This window comes from Leptonotus elevatus, chromosome 15 (assembly GCF_054856555.1).
Source record: "Leptonotus elevatus isolate MCC_2025b chromosome 15, RoL_Lele_1.0, whole genome shotgun sequence".
Taxonomy (NCBI): domain Eukaryota; kingdom Metazoa; phylum Chordata; class Actinopteri; order Syngnathiformes; family Syngnathidae; genus Leptonotus; species Leptonotus elevatus.
The window spans coordinates 328,000-346,555 of record NC_141253.1 but is presented as its reverse complement, the minus strand read 5'-3'; the positions used below and the strand labels follow the sequence as shown (position 1 = coordinate 346,555).

At 47.2% G+C, this 18,556-nt stretch overlaps 4 protein-coding genes across 4 annotated transcripts; all 4 read right to left on the bottom strand.

The window, feature by feature from the left end:
- Nucleotides 1–533: 533 nt before the first annotated feature.
- Nucleotides 534–5,408, bottom strand: slc25a46 (solute carrier family 25 member 46). The gene is made up of 8 exons (XM_086097633.1): nt 5,009–5,408; nt 4,182–4,224; nt 4,034–4,091; nt 3,876–3,953; nt 3,340–3,440; nt 3,219–3,275; nt 2,444–2,501; nt 534–1,659 (listed from the first exon to the last, which is right to left on the bottom strand). The coding sequence occupies exons 1-8, from the start codon at nt 5,274–5,276 to the stop codon at nt 1,051–1,053; spliced, it is 1,272 nt and encodes a 423-aa protein (XP_085953759.1). The 5' UTR covers nt 5,277–5,408; the 3' UTR covers nt 534–1,050.
- Nucleotides 5,409–6,125: 717 nt separating this feature from the next.
- Nucleotides 6,126–10,803, bottom strand: slc31a1 (solute carrier family 31 member 1). Its single transcript, XM_086095809.1, has 5 exons — nt 10,617–10,803; nt 8,836–9,014; nt 8,699–8,771; nt 8,449–8,617; nt 6,126–7,029 (listed from the first exon to the last, which is right to left on the bottom strand). Exons 2-5 carry the CDS (start codon nt 9,010–9,012, stop codon nt 6,828–6,830), a joined length of 621 nt encoding a protein of 206 aa, XP_085951935.1. The 5' UTR covers nt 9,013–9,014; nt 10,617–10,803; the 3' UTR covers nt 6,126–6,827.
- A 404-nt stretch (nt 10,804–11,207) lies between these two features.
- atp6v1g1 (ATPase H+ transporting V1 subunit G1) lies at nt 11,208–13,225 on the bottom strand. The gene is made up of 3 exons (XM_086095857.1): nt 13,051–13,225; nt 12,133–12,233; nt 11,208–11,658 (listed from the first exon to the last, which is right to left on the bottom strand). The coding sequence occupies exons 1-3, from the start codon at nt 13,130–13,132 to the stop codon at nt 11,485–11,487; spliced, it is 357 nt and encodes a 118-aa protein (XP_085951983.1). The 5' UTR covers nt 13,133–13,225; the 3' UTR covers nt 11,208–11,484.
- Nucleotides 13,226–13,784: 559 nt separating this feature from the next.
- Nucleotides 13,785–18,311, bottom strand: fktn (fukutin). Its single transcript, XM_086096100.1, has 10 exons — nt 18,059–18,311; nt 16,960–17,019; nt 15,668–15,868; nt 15,445–15,591; nt 15,204–15,334; nt 14,992–15,124; nt 14,791–14,920; nt 14,307–14,440; nt 14,094–14,218; nt 13,785–14,025 (listed from the first exon to the last, which is right to left on the bottom strand). Exons 1-10 carry the CDS (start codon nt 18,158–18,160, stop codon nt 13,812–13,814), a joined length of 1,377 nt encoding a protein of 458 aa, XP_085952226.1. The 5' UTR covers nt 18,161–18,311; the 3' UTR covers nt 13,785–13,811.
- Nucleotides 18,312–18,556: the final 245 nt, after the last annotated feature.

Sequence of the window (18,556 nt, the reverse complement as noted above, 5' to 3'; positions counted from 1 at the left end):
AACAATTTGCAGCTGCAAACTGGAAAGTGAAGTGTTGTCTCTCTGACAGCAAAGCACTTTTTCGTACGTCGAGTCGTGCTGCAGCGTTAATTAATTAATCACAAAAAACGATCGCATTAATCACGTATTGACACAGATTAGTCACACAATTGATTTTGACCACAGATGATCCTTTAACTTGGTTACGTTAAAAGTAGCACAGGTTTAAAGTCAAGCATTTAATAATTGCATATGACATTCTGAATATTTGCTCATTTTTTAACGCAAGTAATTAATTGATTAGAAAAAGAGGAGGATGATCGTGTGCAGAGAATAACATTTTTTGAAGACATCCTCATCATATTAAATGTTTAAAAAAAAAAAAGAACACATAACAGGTGCTCTTTAAATTTGGCAGGAAAAAACATTAAAAAAAGCCATTTTAATTCATTGTGATTCATCAAAATTCAAAGATGTGAATAATCTGATGACAAAATGTAATCGTTTGACAGCCGACAGCAATATTATTGAAATAAAAAGAGAAAAGACAGATGTGACATTTTGATTGGAATTTTAATGTTTGACAAAAACAAGACGACAATAATTTATTCTTTGTTGCTTTCTACTTTGGTTGGATGACAACTTTGTACAAATAAAATGTTATTGGCTTCATGCGTTCACAGACAGGAAGTGACATGGTGAAGAATTCCGGCTTTTGCGCTAAACGAATGCAGCGGACGGCGGCGTCACGTCGTCGAGATCACACGCGCACGTCCGACACGCAACATTTTCCTTTTCAAGTCGGAAATGACAATTATGTGGAATTCATATCAGCGGTTTGCAAAGAAAAGAAAAACAAACTCATGAATGTGCCGAGTCAGCGTTCGGTCGCGCTTGCGAGGATGGAAATGTTGCACCCGCGCTTTCCCGCCTGACACTTTCCTCACATTACCCAAAAAAAGAAAAAGAAAAGCCAGACAAGATCAGCATTTTCAAGTGCTCTCATTTGTTTCTCACCGCCAAATATAGACACGCCCAGCGGCGCTTTTGTGGAGGCTGCCGGCGCGACCTCTAGCCCTGCGCTTTGCCCTCCAGCAGCAGCAGCCTGAAAAGCGTCCGGGCGGCGGCCAGCAAAGCGCCGTGCAGCGCAAACTGCGCCAGCAGCGCCCCGAAGCCGCGGTACAAGGCGGCCCCGCCCTCCTTGCGGCGGATGGAGTGGAAGCAGTCGGCCGCGCCGTCGTACTGCGTGTTGACGGGCAGCACCAGCGGGGGGCCGCCGCCGCCGCCGTTCTTTGCCGCCGCGCCGTCGGTGGCGTCGATGATGGTGCGGGTGCCCTGCAGGCTGAGGCGGTGCAGCGCCGTCTCCAGCGGGAAGGTCAGCGCGTCCGCCGCCAGCGAGCCCAACCACGCCGCCGCCAGCTCCGGGAAGTGGGCCTCCAGCGGGTCCGCCGCCGGGCCCTGCCGCCGCTTGCGGGCGCGCCGGTGCAGCCACAGGGCAAGGCGCTGCACGGCGGCGGCGACCGCGTAGCGGAGGACGGCGTGGCAGACGGCGGGAAGCAGCAGGCAGCTCAGCGGCAGCAGCCGGCGGCTGTGGGGGGCGCCCACGCCCAGGAGGCGGGCCAGACCTTCGCGCACGCAGTCCAGCAGCCCCGACGACGACTCGTCGCGCACGATCTCGCTCTGCGGGGTCACGGCAGGTCACGTCAGCGGCGCTTGCGCACGTTCGAGTGGCTTTTTCATGCTTTTCGGCCGATTGCAATTTGCTTCTTTAAAGGGCACGTGACCCACGGAGCCATTTTCGCCTTTCATCAAAACTAATTGTTCCACCTGCTGTCGACTGAAGATGACATCACATGCTTTTAGTCGTTATTGTGGACACCGAGATCACACGGTTGTTTTAAACTTACCAAGCTTATACGCAACATTTTTGACATGAAACGTTGATTGGTTGAGATCCGATCCTGAACCGCAAATGTTGACGTCATCCAAATGATGCCTTTTCTTGGTTTCGACACGAGAATATGTCATGTCCGCTCAACCATTTATGGGTTTGAAGGGCTTCATTTAAGACCAGGAAACCAAAGTCACAAAGGAATATTTGCATGGCAATGTGATGTAACCGACTCTCGTTTGTTTTTTATATATATTTTTTTTAATATCGGCCGCAACTTTTCGTCAGACGTCGCGGACATCGACGCGCTCATCCGATGAAAGATTGAAACTGACGTCAAAGTGCCCTCGGGCTCGCATCGTCAAAGTCCGGATTTGGTCACGTAATGTGAAAACCAGTAGGTCGACTGTAATGCCCTCGCACGTGGGCAAGGAGAGCCATCTATTTATTTTGCATAGATGTCTTCTTGGGACAGAAAGAAATTCCCACGGAAAGTTTGCAGTTAGGAATATTTGCAAAATTCCGCATCTTAACTTTGCACCTCAATGAGAAGAAATGAGAAGGCGTCGTCACCTGCACGGTCTCGATGAGGCTGGAGCAGTAGAAAGGAAGCGCCACCGCCGCCGTCAAGCTGCAAACAGGAAGTCGAGCGTAGTGTCAAAAGAAAAGCACGAGCGAAGGAAGATTTTCAGCGGGTTGATGAAGGAAGAAAGCGCAATCGCTTTTTACTTGTTTGCTTTCTTCTCTTGAAATTGCCGCCTTTGAGATACAAGTTCAAGGAGCTTCGTGACCGGGGCTCGCATCTCAAATCATCTTTGCCCGCCCGCTCAAGTGGACGCAGACATCAGACGGTACTCCGCAATTTGGGACTTACGATAACTGCTACATTCATTTCATCTTAAAGACCAATTCACTGCGACTCCTAAGAAGAGTTTCACAACTACCCCAAGTGACTCAGTACAATGCAGTCGTACTTGATTACTTGTAGAGGATAAAGAATCCATGCCTGTGAGGGTTGCGATAATGTCTGTGTGTTTGTCTTGACATATCTGTTGCGTCGTCATCACATGACCACACTGACGCTATTCCGTAGCCTGTCTTTGGCCTTTTGTACTGTTTGTTAGCATTAAGCTAAGCCTCTGTTCAGTATTCGTGCGTTGCCAGCAAATTTCCTGCCACCATGGAATGTTTTCATCTCAAATTTTTGCTCTCAAGTCAAAGCAAAAGAATGACGGCTCGCGAATCAGGTCACTGGTGTCGTCGGAAAGAAACGCAGTTTTGCGCCCTCTTTGCAAACTTGAGAAGCAAAAAAAAAAAAAAAGGAAGTGAAAAACCAAGCGAAACGAACCCTTTGAGCAGGAAGTGGCCGGCCAGCTGTTTGACGCTCCAGTTGTGAGGAATCTCCCTGCCAGAACAAACGCACCGTGTTAAGGCGCCGCCGCACCAAACCCGGAACGGCTGGCGGTTACCGTGGCAACGGCGTGAACTCGCTGATGATCCCCTCGGCCCCCAGCGTGACGCCGTGCACGATGAAGGTGCTGCCCATCCCTTTCCACAATGCTCTCGGACCCTGAACGGAAACAATTCCAACTGGATCATTTACATGGGAAAACTGAAATGTAACAAAAACAAACATTTTTAATTGAATATGTAAACAAAAAAACCAGCTATAAACTAAGGTCTTAATTCCAGAATAATTGGCATTCACCGCATATTTATACTTCATTAAATTACCTTAAAATGAAATACAAATTTCTAAAAACAACTTTTTTAAAGACATATTCAAATCAAATACTATATAAACAAAACAAAAACACAGCTGTGAAGTCGGGTTCGAGTTGCGGAATAAACTGCATGCAACGTGTCTATTGACGCTTCATTTGATGACACTCAATTAATTGCTATAAATCCCATGGAAAATCTTTGCACCAATTCCCCATCGGAACCCGAGCGGTTATGTCGGCATGCGACTTTTGTTTTGGTGGTGGCGAGCGCGCTCGCATACCTGAGCCTTGCTGATGGCGTACATGACGGCGAGGGCGCTGAACGGCGTCAGGTGGTCGCAGCGCGCTTGGTAGTTGACCTGCGGGACAAACAAACGCAAAGGTCGTGGGCGCGCGCGGCCGGGGGTCAAGGCGGAGGAAGCGCGAGGTCAAGGGTCACCTGACACTGCCGGCGAAAAACCACGCACGGATGAGTCAGCACGTTCTCTGCAAACAGACTGCGCCGCCGCAGAAGCGCGAGTTAACGGCCGGCCATCGTACTCACAACATGGCATCATCATCATCATCATCATCATCATCATCATCACCTGACCAGTCCGATCCCGAAACCCGTGAGACGATTCAGCTGCTCTGCAACCACAACAAAACAACAACAAATGTCATGCTTGGATCATATTAACAAAAACCAAAAAACAATTTTTTTCCCAATCACATTTTATATACTTAGTTTTATGATAATAACAGATAGGGCTGCTTGATTATGGTTAAAAATAATAATCACAACTGTTTTGGCAACATGTTGAAATGTAAAAAACAAATGAAAAATATTAAGACAAATAAAATTCTTTAAAACACTATAATTATACAAGTTCCTTTTGGATGAAACAAAATGAATTAAATTAGTTATTTTAGAATTTAAAAAAGGTGCAAATGTATACATTTAAACAACTCAAAATTTGGTATTAATAATAGTTTTTACGATTATACTGATTTTGTAATTGTAGAGTGTAATCATTGTAATTGAATTTGGATTAATTGCGCATCGTGGACATTATAAAAATCAAAAACAAAAAAACAACAGGTGTGGCATGGGACATGAAGAAAACTAATCCGACGTTTATCATACCAATACCAATTAAAGAAACAAAAAGAATCAAGTCCAATTGGGACAACCCTAACAAAAACTGTTAAATGGCTGACTTCTTTTTGTCTGTTATAACTTATAAAAGTGCATTGATTTGATCCCATCTGTTTGTGTTGTTTTGATCGCTTGCGAGCGCTTGAAACAACAACAAAAAGAAACGGGCCGCCTTTTGACCTCAGCAACGTAAACAAAATCAAGATAACTACCGTGAGCTCAGATAGGCTAAAATAAACTAAGCTAAGCTAAGCTAAGGTAAGGTAAGCTCCTCACCAGGCGGTGGCGGGCCGCCAGCCGCCGCCGCCGCCGCGTTCCAGTCGCGCTCCCCCGCTGACGCTCCGGGCGGCTCGTCGAACAGCGGCGTCCGCTCTCCGGTGTGCAGGTTGCGGCTGCCGGGGATGTCCGGCGGCGTGGTGACCCAGTGGAGGTGCTGCGGCGGTTCCTGAGCGCTCCTGAGCGAATAAGCCGCCGGGTAGTGAGGCTCGTCCCGGCCGCCGCGGTACGCGAGCCCGTCGAAGCTGTCCGGTCGCCTGGACGCCATGAGGAGGACCGAGGGAACGAACGAGGACCACCGCGACGGGACGCAGATCGTCAGCCCGCAAACATTGACGAACGACCCGGACGGCTGTCACCTCGTCAGTGGTCACCTGCTAACTCTGACCCGGAAGTAAAGATGCGTGGATCTCGCGTCTTTTCATGGTGGCGGTTCAGCGGATTAGCGCTCCCTAGCGGACTGGGGCGTCACGATTTTTTCCCCAATACAATAACTAAGAAAAATTGAGAAAGAAAAAAAACCTGGTTATCATAAAAATAAAAAACGCTTCAAGAATAGGAATAATCGACACAAATAATTTGCCTGCTTACTTAATAAAGTGGAGGAAAAGCATGAAAAAGTAAAAAAAATAAAATACAACAAAATTATATAAAAAAAATGCTGAATCTTGACACTCCAATATCAAATCCAAAAATATTTGAATTGTGTGTGTGTACAATTAAAAAAATCCAGGCACTTCTATTATTTCGCAATGCAAACAAACCAACGACGACGTATTGTAGCGCTTTTGCCTGTGATTAGCAAACAAACCAGGCAGATTGTTTTAGTAGTCAAACGACATTTCATCACATTTTGAAATCCAAGTAATTGTCACAAATCAAAATGACAACAATCCCAAATCAAATGCTTTTAATTGACCAGATTGCTTCCTTTCGCCGCCATTTTTGACCTAATTGTGACGTGGCCTCACAACCCCCTCCATATACAGTATACAGCATTTGATCTGTTTATATACATGAGTGTGGACACACGCACGTACTTGATGCATTAGGAAATATTTTAAACTATTTCAAAGATGTGACTGATTTGAGTGAAGGGTGGGCAAGAATGCAGACATGATGTTGACACTTACACACTTTATTCGTTTGAGTGATTCCAGCATACATCCTTTTTTTTTCTTAACGTCACCAATCAGATTGGTCCCTTCACTCGTCCACAGCAAGAAGACAATTTGCCACGTTTGTCGTCTGACAAACGTGGAATGTAAACGAGACGCCCTTGTTAGCCATGTTAAGGCAGCGTGTGTCTTTAAGGCCTGTTTAACCTTTCACGACCTCCTCCCAAAAAGTAAACAATTTGGTTTCACATCTCTTCATTACATACACAAAAAATAATAATAAAAAACTAATTACAAATTAGTCAGTCTGATTGTATCAAAGACGCTAAACAAATAGATAAAATGTGTACTGGTTCGCTTGCTATGCTATCATTGACACTAGCCTCAGCTAGTTAGCATTAGCATCTGACGTCATGGCACGAGAGAGCAAACTCAAAACACAATTAATAAAAACTCATAACTAACATAATTAAGCACTAACATGATAAGACGAGTGTGTAGACGTTTTCTCAAAACGTCCATGAATTAGCGGCTAACTAGGGCGTGCAAATCAAGCTACAAACTACAGTTGGACCTCGCTGGCGATCTTCCCGAGGTTTGCGTGGTCGCCATCTTACAGCAACGTTTGTTAGCGTATCCGCCGGCTAACCAAACCCATGGCATGAAGCGCCAACGGCGGGAAGCGCTAACGACGAGAGGCGCTAATGACAGTGCTCCGTGATGTCCACCACCACCGCCTTGCGCCAGCTGAACAGGAAGTAGCCGGCGCCGGCGCCCGCCGCCACCGCCATGCACAGGTACGCGTTGTACGTCATGAAGACCAACATCAGGAGGTAGCTGACCACCACCTGGATGATGTGCAGCAACGTCTGCAGGAAGTGGGAGGAGCTTAGCATCCTCTGCCTAACAACGCAACAGGATAGCATCAGTCTTAGCATGTAAGCGCACAATCACAAGTCAAGGAAATATAAAAAGGAAGTGGGCTGCAACCAGACCACCTGACCCGCACACAAGTACCGCGTTACCTCGATCCCACTTCAAACCGGGTACGCAAACGCTGTAAAAGTCACTCGGGCTGCTTTTGGCCCGATGGTGCCCCTTCTTGATGCCAGGACGTCAAACGCCCGACCAACTTACTGCTTGCCGACTAACTTACGGCTTTTTCCTGATAACAAGGCCCAAAGCCGGTCTGACAGACAATCCTAAATCTTAATTGATTTGCTCCCAAAAACGATTAAATACGTTCTATTTTAACTAGTACCATGCTCCCAACGACGTCTTTATACGTTTTTCCCGTTTGTTTGTTTTTTATGCTAGAGCATACTGAAGGCTTTGTTGCAGCCTCTGACCTGAAGAGAACGCTTGAGGCAATGGTAGTTATTACAAAAACGGCCAGCAGGTGGCAGCAGAGCAGAAGAGATCAACCTGGGCCATGTTGCAAAAAGCACAATTACTCACAATTCGAAACAGATTTGTGAATAATGGTGAAATTAGCTATATTCTAATTAGTGGTGTAACGGACCACAAAAGTCACGGTTCGGATTTGAGTCACAGATCGGATCAGACCAAACAAAACAAAAAAAGAAGATAAATAGTACTTTGTCTTTATTTTGCGCTTTTCCCATTACATTAAAACAACAAATCAATACAAAATGTCTATTACAGCCATTTAGGATTTAGGAAGACAACTTTTAAGTGCAATATGAGGCCGAAACATTCTTATTTTGACACGGTGCATGTGACGAACAACAAGGTATTAAAGACCTAAAGTTGTGTTCCTACAACCTAAAAAGCAAAGTTTGACATTTTGAGTTGAATTCAGAAAAAGTGTTTCATAAAATAAATAAAGACAAAGTTCTATTGATCTTTTTCCCCCCCCTTTTTTTTACATAATGAAAAGACCTCAACGTGCAATTCCTTTTAAACATGGAGAGTGAATGCCAAAGTAGCCTTGGTCCGCAATATTGAAAAAGAATTCAAGTCAGCTGCCCAACTTTCAGCCAGACAGTCGTTGGTCATGCTAACAGGTAGCCGCTAGCCACTTACGTACGTCTGCCGTGTCATGCACTACAAATGTCTGTGACGTGAACAGCATGTAGCCAATCAGAGAAGCCAAGAGAGGCCATGCCCAAGACTTAAGGCAAGGCTGGAAAATAATGGTGGACATTTTCACACTTAGAGGTGTGCTCACTTTTGTTGCCCGGGGTTTAGCTGTTAACGGCTGTATTGTCATTTATTTTGAGGGAACAGTAAATGTACGCTGACTACGTTTTAGTGTGTCATTTTGAAACGTGAGGGGTGTGCTGACTTTTGTGAGCGTACCCGACAGTCTTGTGCGTCTCCATGAGGACGGTGCCGTCCGTGCCAGGCAGCGGCATGCAGTTGTAGCGCACGTTGACCTGACTGCGCCGCAGCAGCGCCTCCCGGCCCATCTTCAGACCCTCGTACAGGACGGCCAAGAGGAACACGCCCACGCACGCGCCCACCATTTCTGATTGGAGCGCACAACAGGAGGAGGAGGAGTCAAGTCAAGCGAGGACAAGGAGGAGGAGTCAAGATGGCGTCACGTCACCTCCGGCAGAGTTGATGACAAGTCCGCTGAAGAGCAGCTCCACGTTGTGGTAGCCAAAGTAGAAGGTCATCGCCTAGGCAACGGCGTGAGCGTTAGCGTGTGAGCAGCACGTTAGCATTTAGCATGTAAACGCCTACCATGCCTCCATGCCCCCCGTGGCCCCCTCCGGTGGCTCCGCCCCCGTGGTCGTGTCCGCCCCCGTGGGTGGGCATGGGCGTGGTCATCATGGCGTGTGCGGGGTGGTGGCCGTGTTCGCCGTGTTCGCCGTGTTCGCCGTGTTCGCCGTGGTTCATGTGCATCGAGCTGTGGTTCATGACTGACACGCACACACATTTGCAACTTGACTTCAGCCCCGCGACATCATTTTGCTTTCTTTACGCTTTTTTTTCAAGTCCACTTTAGCAGAGTCCAGTCCAGTCTTTGACTTTTAACCGTAGTTTTATTTTAAAAAAATGTACCCTTATTTTTTCAGAATTTTTTTTTGTTTTGCAGAAGAAAAAAAAATCCAGTTTTTCTGGAATTCTTTGTTTTTCTGAAAACTTTTCCGGGAACGTGTGGTCCAATCAGCAGCTGGCTGAGTGTTCATCGTTTTTCTTTTTTTTAAAAGCCGACATTTCAAATGACTCGCAAGTCCAAACTGTTGGCATCATTGTTGGTTCTTCAGCAGCCAATCAGAGGCCCTCATCCTCAGCGCCGTCGCCATGACGATGATGATGACGCTGCATCTTCAGTGACAGCGAGCAGGCGGCGCTCGGCTGTAATTTGATTGGCCGAGTGGCCGCAGGCAAAAAGAGGGCGGCAGCCAATCAAATCAGAGCTCGTTAAGAGAGGATGAAGCACAAGTTGTTCTTTTATCGGGACAAGAGCGACCGCATCTCTCGCTTTCGTCAAACGAGGGCCCAGTCACTTATTTAACAAAAAAACAAATAAAAACCTTTGTCGTGATCAGGGACGAGGGAACGAGGGAACGAGTGAATGATTCATCTGCCGGTCGTCCGACCTTTGACCGCTAGGAGCGCTTACTGCTCATGCATCAACCTTTGACCTCTAGGAACGCTTACTGTCGGTGCATCAACCTTTGACCTCTAGGAAAGCTTAGTTGATCCTGTGACATGAAGTGATGTCAGCAAGTCAACGGGTTCTTTGATGATTCAATACAATAGAACAAAGGCTGCAACATCGCAAGACATCAGGGTTGATCGTGAAAACCATGTTTCTATATTTATATTCAGGGGTGGCGCTCCAGCGGGGCTCGGGCTAGAGCTCCGTTTAAAATCTGGGTAGCCCCCCCAAAAAAAGGTTCTCCTTTGACATTCTAGAATTATTTTCTCAGCCCCACCCTTCAACACCGGTTGATATTTTTGCTCCATGTGAGACATGGAAGACTGATTATTCCAGGGTTTTCGTGTATTTATTTAGTTTTTGGACAGGAGAGAGTACACTTCATCTTTTACTCTTAACTAGACAATGTTTGCACTTCTTTGTTGTTCATTTTAGTTTTAGATTTTGTGTGTACATACAGATAAATTGCTTTGGGTGTTTTTTGTTGACTTGTTGTTGAAGTTTCATGTTATTTTTATGTTTCATCTTAGCCAAGTCGGCTTGGCGTATGAGGATCAACAAAGGTGAAATCAATAAAACGTAATACATATTTTTGATTGCTTCCAAATGAAGTTACGTTCATTTGATTTATTTGATTTATGCGCGGTACTTCATTTCAGCAGTCGCTTGTTTTTCTCTGTAAATAAAATCGAGTTCCGTTAATAAGCTAATTTAATGATCAATCAATGATGTCATTGATCTGAAGGGAGCAGACTACTGGACTTAAACGACTAACTAACATAAACATGCGAGTTAACTTGTTAGTCACGAAGTAAGTAATGCAGAGGTCACTGAACCGAAAACAAACTCCACTGACCTGGAAGACTTCCGGGTATTCTTCTCCAAATTCTTCTACGACGGAGACGAAAAAGTGGAGTCGAGAGTTGGGAAACTTGTGGAGAGAAGAAAAGAGCAAAATTGTCGAAAAGGACGCAAGTGGTCGCGCGTTCCTGATGGTCGTCGGTTTTGCTCGCTGTCAGAGGACGGAGGGTCCACTTCCGCCGGTGACGTCATGGCGCAGCACGGCCAGGAGGGGCCAACGAATAAATGGACCAATCGGAAGACGTCTGCAAATAATAGGCGTGTCCTGAGTGCAGCCACGTCGCCCGGGTGGCTTAGGCGAAATCACGTGACATGGGTTACCGTGGCGACGGATTTGCGGCTTTTGGATTGACGGTGGTCAATTTTACACAAACTTTTAGATGGCTTGCTCGAGTTAACACAAGAAATGTCTATTTGATCTACGCATGAAGCCCGAAAAGCTGCATGTTGCTATGTGATAAGTAATGCTGACGCATGATGTTAACTTGAGAAGCGCGAGAAGCGATGGCGCGCGTCTGGTTGGATTGTGTTGAAGCAACACAATGTCAAGCCCCAATCATGAAAAAAGAAAAAGAAAACAAAAAGCCAGTGTGAACCGCTTCATATTTATTGACACTTCTTAACATCAGCACCACAAACACATACAGGAAGTCAATTTGAGCTGTGGAGGAAGACGTTACTTTCACAATAAAAGCCTCCAATCAGCAGCCAATCAAGAGAGAGTAGCCACAAAATCAAACAAATAACTTAATTGGACATGTTCAGGAAATACTTCAGACTAAAATGAACAACATTTCCACATTTGTAAACAGCAACAAACACAGGAAGTAGCACTGCTAGCAATAGTTAGCCGCTATCCCGCGTTAGCCGGCCACGCGATAGTTGGCGTGAAACTCGGGCTGGATGTCGCACACGCGGCGCAGGAGGTCGCCCAGCACCACGTCGCGGTTGCCACGGTAACTGGCCTGGATGCGACCCATGCGCTCGGCCGTGTCGCGGTCCACCTCCACCGCGCTGTTGCCGTGGGAACCCAGCGCCTGCGCACAAGCACACAAACGGTAGCAACAAGTGAAGATTGCGGCTCGGCTAGAAAAATTGTCACTACAGGTGCGACCAGCATATTTTTGGGAACCATCACTTTTTGCAGTTTGCAAAAATGTACTATTTGTCCACTTGAGGGCGCACTGACGACCTCTTAGATGACAATCTTCAATTTGGCTCTTACTCAAGATTTGATGCCCAAAATGTTTAACTTCAGTTGACTAAGATAATAAAACGAGTTGTGGAACGGCAAGTGTGCAGGGGTCAACTTTACTGCAGTTGCCTACTGATACCACAAGATGGCGGCAAAGCGCCACATGACGCTCCTCAAGTGGCTTCTCCATAGTTGGGTTGGCACCATCATGTCGGCAATTTATTAAACAGGCTCCAAAAAAGTGTCGTGTTTCAAGAAGAAAGGCAAATGTGTTGAATGAGGCAATTTGCAAACATGAAAGTGGACGCGTCCTCACCGCCGCCTCTTTGGTCTTAAACTCTTTGTCTCTCTGCAGCCGGTACTGCTCAATCTCAGCTTGAGCTTCTTCTTTGGCTTGCTTCAGACGGCGGTTTTTACCTGGAACGACATCATCGTTAACAACAACCCCACGTGAGTCAACTTGCCCATTTTGACGTCATTTCTGTGACATCATCAAGATCGGCCGTCAAACGTTATGAAAAAGTCAACTTGGTTGCTTGAATGGCAATCGGGGAGTTTGCTACGCGCTACATTTACGAGATTCATTTTTGGATCAATTGTACTTGTCAGTCACTTTAATGCAACATACGTTTTACTAATTCTTTTTTTACATACTCGTACTCCTGTGGAAAGAAAAAAAGTGTTCTCGAACATCCCTAGTATAATAATCATATATAGCAGACATTCATTCACCGATTACAAAAACAAAACTTGAGTTACTGACCAGTTACTCGAGGAGTACTTTGAAGGACTACTTTTGACTCTTACTTGACTGCAACTCAATGAAATTCTGTCCCGGGGAGTCACGACGTTAGCGTCATGGCGTCTCGTGACGTCACGGCGCAGAAGCTCAGAGGGGAAGCAGGCGCACGTGACCTCGCCAATTGTTTTGCTTTTTTGGAGCATTATCAACTTGATTTTGACGGCCAACGCAATTCGTTGTTAAATTAGCGACGCCAAGATGAGCTTCCGTCTCGGCGCTGTCGTTTCTCGTCACGTTCAAGAGCGATTCGATCGCACCGAAACCGAATCAGGTCAGCACAACGACTAATGACGAGACAAGTGAAAGACAATTAACGACAATGGAAGAAAGAGCGAAAGACGAGTTCCTGATGAACGCAAGCGCCGCGGCCTCCCCGGGACGGGCTTGCGGTTCGGCCTGAGGTTTGGGCTAGGCCGCGAGGGCTCCACTCACGTTTGCGGGCTTCGGCCACCTTCTCGGCGGCTCTCTTCTCGGCCTGCAGCAGCTGCTGGATGCCCTGCGACTGACTCGCCATCGTGGAAAAGACGAAACGACGACGACAACAACGACCCCGGGAAGCTCAAGCGACGTCCTCTACAGCGCCCACGTCATTGGCCAAAGGCAGTCAGCTGACACGCGTCACGATGCCTGTCACGTGACCGGTCGCGAGACGATGACAAGGGCGAGCCACGCCCCCAAGTACCGCTGGGGAGACTTCTTTTTTTCTCGAAGAGCTCAGTATTGTTCATTCGGTAATTTTACCGATTTCGGTAATTTAAAAAAAAGAAAAGTTCTAAAGATATATATAATTCTTAACTTGAAATAGTCTTAATATTCTGATTTCTATCCTCCTCAATGAAAGCAGACTGATTATCTTTGGTTTCATCAAAATAAAACAACTGCAAACATCACTTTTTACTTGATTAACATTATTATGAACATTTTTGCCGATTTTCTGACACGTACGGGAGAGAACACCCGCCACTGATTCATAATCATCTTAAGTTTGTGTATTTTGAAGTAATGTCATTTTCTTGAATAAAGTGGACATTTTAAAAAGGCTCCTTTTCTAAAAATCGGATTCTTCGAAAAATAATCGACAGATGAATCAATTATTTAACAAATCGTTAGTTGCAACATTAAGAACAAAATTTTGATTGCATGGCAAAAAAAAAGAGCCAAAACAGTTTTTGTTTGTTTCAATTTATTGAGTGTCAATACACTTGAATAAGCTCCTCCCACTGTGCCAGAGGCCACACCCCGTTGTCTTGGACATTGCTGGGTGACGACTTCCAGTCCCACGTCCTCTGCGGGACGCTCCACGCCGCGCCGTAATTGGCCGTCACATAGTCCAGCGTCTCGCACGGGACTCCCACTCGGACCTCCGCCAGCTCGGCCCAGCACAACGAGAATCTAGGAAAAACGTACCTGCGCCGCCAGAAGAACGGACGCCGTCACCCACGTGACCCTCGCAAACATGGCCGCTGTCCACCTACTTGAACTTCCTGCCGCTCTTGGCCTGCGTGCCGCCGTTCCAGGTCAGGTCGCCGTCCTGGTAGAAGAAGAAGATGTCCAGCTTGACCCCGTCCCTCACAAAGGACAATTCCAGACTGTCCTCCACCTGGCCGCCAAAATAAAACATCACACTGGAGACATTTCAAAATAAAACTCCTCAAGTGAATGCAATTTAAAGGTGACAAAATGGTTACCTTGCCAAACTTGTGTTTGAGTGACAGTCCGACATCCAGGAAGGCCTCGATGATCTCCGGGCGGAAGTCGCGGACGAAAATCCCGATGTCCACGTCGCGGCTGTACGTGATGAAGCCGCACTGCCTGAACCAGCCTGCGGGGGGCCACAGCCGCAACGTTAGCCAGTTGTGCAGAACGCAACTGTTAGCATGTTAGCCTAGAAGCCAGAAGGCTACTTGTTGTAGCCCGCTCAAATGCTTTTTTTTGTTGTTGTTGCTAAAATGCTACATGGGACTAGCCTGCTACCGTCCAATCGCATGAGTTTTGTGCTACGTCACCAATTAACCTAGAAATAAAATCATTTTCTTTTTAAAATCTCTGACATTATAATGCTACAGGTTTAGCCTTGCACAAATATCTGGATTCTTTTTGCCCGCAGAGCGAATATGAAAAGAACGAGGATACGCGCGGCCAGGCGATGTTGCGTTCAAGCGCTTTTGCTACCCAAGCAGGTTCCGCTGCTGATCCAGAAGGGGACGTTCAAACGGGCGAGCGTTTTGGCGGCCAGCTGAAGCAAAGACTTGGCCTTGTTGCGAAAATCCAGCGCCTCGGGAGACGAGTCGTCGGGGTAGAGCTGCGCACACACAAACACGCGTGCGTCACCGTCAGCGTCACGCGACCGAATGAAGAGTTCAAAGGTCAGACCCGCAGGAAGCGTCGCGCGTCCTGGTATGGGCACTCCAGGAAGCGAGCGCGCCGATGCTGATCCAGGAAGCCGGAGATGTTCCGAGGGACGGCGACGTCCAGGCCGTCCGCGACCGTCAGTACCAGCGGCGGCCTGAAGGGGGCGCAGCAGAGAGACGTCAATGGCGTCACGCCAGCTCAATGCGGCGCCGTGGCGGTGGCGGTGACATCACTTGTCGTAGGCGCCCGCGTGGCGTCCGAAGTCCATCTGCGAGAAGGGCGCGAAGCTGCGGTCCGCGTTGCCTTTGAGGCGCAGCGGGCCGTGCCACAAGTAGTCGCCGCTGCGCTCGTACAGGAAGACCACCTCAAAGCGAGAAAACAAAACTTTGATTTTCAAAAGAGAGGTCAAAAATTGAGAATCAATTAAGCCTTGCAATGTGGTGCTCATTCCCCGCCAACGTTTGTCCCGCCCACCTGGATGACATTGCCATGGAGGCGGAGCAGGAGATGCAGTGGGATGTCCTCACCCGACAGGAGGTCCAAGCTGGCCAATCGGGGGTCTTCCCCTCGCACCTCCAGCAGCTGGAAGCCTTTCTCCTCAGCGGCCAACAGGAAGGCGGCCTGCCGAGAGAGGTGCAAATGGGGCGCTCGACCCGGCGGTCTGCTGGGGGGGGGGGCCGCGGCGGCGTTGACTCACGTCGTAGGTCCACGCGTTGGCCAGCAGGCCGAAGGACGCCACCGCTCGGCCGCCGCACAGGAAGCTGCAGTCGGCCTGGCGCCGCCAGCGCGAGCGCTCCAGCAAGGCGTCCTGCGTCAGAAGCTCCAGCACGCCGGGCTCCGCCAGGAACAGCGGCAGGCCGAAACGCCGCGACAAGCGCAGGAAGGTCTTCACGCTTTGCTGAGCACACGCACGCACGCACGCACGACGTTACCGAAACGTTTCGTAGCTCTCGGAACGTTCTCACCAATGTGGCGTTTTGGTCACCAACACATTGACATGCTTTTCCTGTCTTTAATTCCTCACGTTTGGGTCTGCCCCCATCACACGTTTTGGACCCGAGTCACCTCATTTGGACCCATTCCGAGTCCCGATCTATCTTGCTGATCCGCGCTGAACGAGACGAAGCGCTGGGCTCCTTCCGACACGACTACGAGTCCCGGCGGGCGCCTCAGCTGCGCGGGCAGGAAACGAAACACGTCCACAGTATCCGGCGCTTGATGGCGTTGCGGCTGCCGGCGGCAGGAAGCGCGCAACGCATCTACTGTTTATGCTTTGCGCAACACGAAATGCTCACGGTGCAAGTCGCACCGTCTGCGCTTTCCCCATTAAAGATGATAACAACTTATGATCATCTGCTTCCAAATACCTCGGCGCTATTGCCTCGCTTAGCCCCGCCCTCGGTGGCATTATGCACAGTGTCGCTGTTGCAAAGCGACGCCATGCCGCACTGCGGCCATTTCCTCGTTCTTTGGAAGCCGTACGGCAAAACGGTCGCCTCTTGGTTCTGCTTTTTTGCACATTTTGTGTGTGTACTGTTTCGAAGTTGTCGAAATTCTACTGTCGACCACTAGATGGCAGCACACTATTTAGTTTGTCGCAGAATTTGAAGGAATGAAAACAGGAAGTTTTGTAGCTCAGCCGACTTTTTGCTTGTCAAATCCTCTTCAATCCTGCTTTTTTGGAGCTTGATTTTACAAATGGCATTTTTGGCCATGATTAATGATGCACATGCTAAGTTTTTTATATAAAAAAAAAAAGATGTGATTTTCTCTTAACACACGGCGGGATTGGTCGACTGTAGCACTGTAAAATATTTGTGTCTCTTGCAATTATATTATGTGTTTGTATTATTTTAAAGACTTTAAAAAGAAATGCTGATATAAACATGCAGCGGTCATACGGAACTGGTGCCGGGTTTCAACAATGGGGGGATTATTTGTGTGGCTTTCGTTGCTGTGACTATTTGGTTTGAGAGCGTCTCGACTCACCCATTGGAGGTCGCTGGCAGTCACGTGACCCGGCGTGCGCCTCAGGATGTGCGGGCCAGCCTGGAGAAGACATCACTTGTCACAACATGGCCGCCTTTGCCTGCCCGTGGACCGCCCACGCTGGCGTCTCACTTTTCCATATACGGATAGCGAGAGACGTGTTCGCCAAGCATGTTGTCACCAAACGGGCGTGGAGGAGGGTTTCGCTCAGCTTGTCAGTCAACTTGAAGCTTCTAATTAACTGTAATGACTAACACATGCCAGTAGATGGGGTCGTTGCGTCACTTTGGATCGGCTTTTGAGAAGAAGGTAAAGCCGGAGGCCAAGTTTGCGTTGTCGCGTGACGTCACGCCGATGTTCGTCGTACTGTGTGTGGTTTCTTCCAATCACCTCAACACGGCCCACGACAGACAAAAATTCGGTTCCATCTTTGAACCACAAAACTATCCCGTGTGATAAAACATGATGTAAACAAAACATCCGCGGATACGAGTGTTTCAAGGGGACCGGAAGCCGCAGCATTTTAAAATAGCAACTTCAGCAACATTTTAAAATGCTTTCAAAAATATTTCTTGCTGCCGCTAGGAAAAAACTAAACGCAAAAATAATTCAAAACACGCATTTTGTTTGATTTATAACCCTTTCCTTGTTGTTCATCCGTTTTGGATGAAACCATCCATCTTCCAAACCGTTTATCCACAATCACTCATAATTTCCGACTTCTGAATCACAATATCGCGAGTTTCCAAAGGACTTTTTAGTTGAATTAAATATAGTGCGACACATTTGAAAAGAAATCCCTCGTACTGATAAGAGCATAGTAACGCATAAACGATTACAAATCTTAATTCTTGACAATACTGTAGCCTATGTACCCCACAAATGATGTCATTCAAAATCCAGTACAATTTTATTTTATATTATTTTCTTTTTTTTATGTATTACTTTCTTTCTTATTTCTTTCTCTGACAATTATGAAATTCTAAAGTAAAGTTTAAAAAAATGGAGGTCACTTTTTTTATTGACAGAATACAACATTTTTTTTAGATCTCATTCCCCCCCAACATTTTTTTTGACGTCATAACTTCCACCGTCTGACCTCGCTGACGTAGTTCCGGTAGTAACGGAGCTGAAAGAGCAGAAAGGCGAAGCTGCTTGCCACCAGCAGCCACAGCAGCGTCGTCCGGTTCACGCGAGGCATTTGCGCCTCATGTCCGTCGGCCGGACACCAGCTCGGACTCGGCTTCGGCTGCGAGCACGGCAAGAAGTCGACAATTGGGCCCCGAGATTCAGCCGGCCGCCATCTTGTGCACCCCTTCGCTGTCAACAAGAAACGGTTACTTCCGCTTCCGCTTTCTTCCCCCCCTTCTTCTTCTGGAGCTTTTTAGTTACAATAATCAACGGAGAAGTTCTGTTTCGAAAATTGTTTAATTAAATGCATTAATTTCTATGAATTCATTTCAATAAGTAATGTGTTGAGCGATTTGTTGATTTGTAAATAATCAAATAAAAGAATATTAGCAAGCTGCTCACCGTTACACATGTTTTTATTTGATGAAATAATTGCTAAGTAATTACAAATAGTATTTTTAAAATG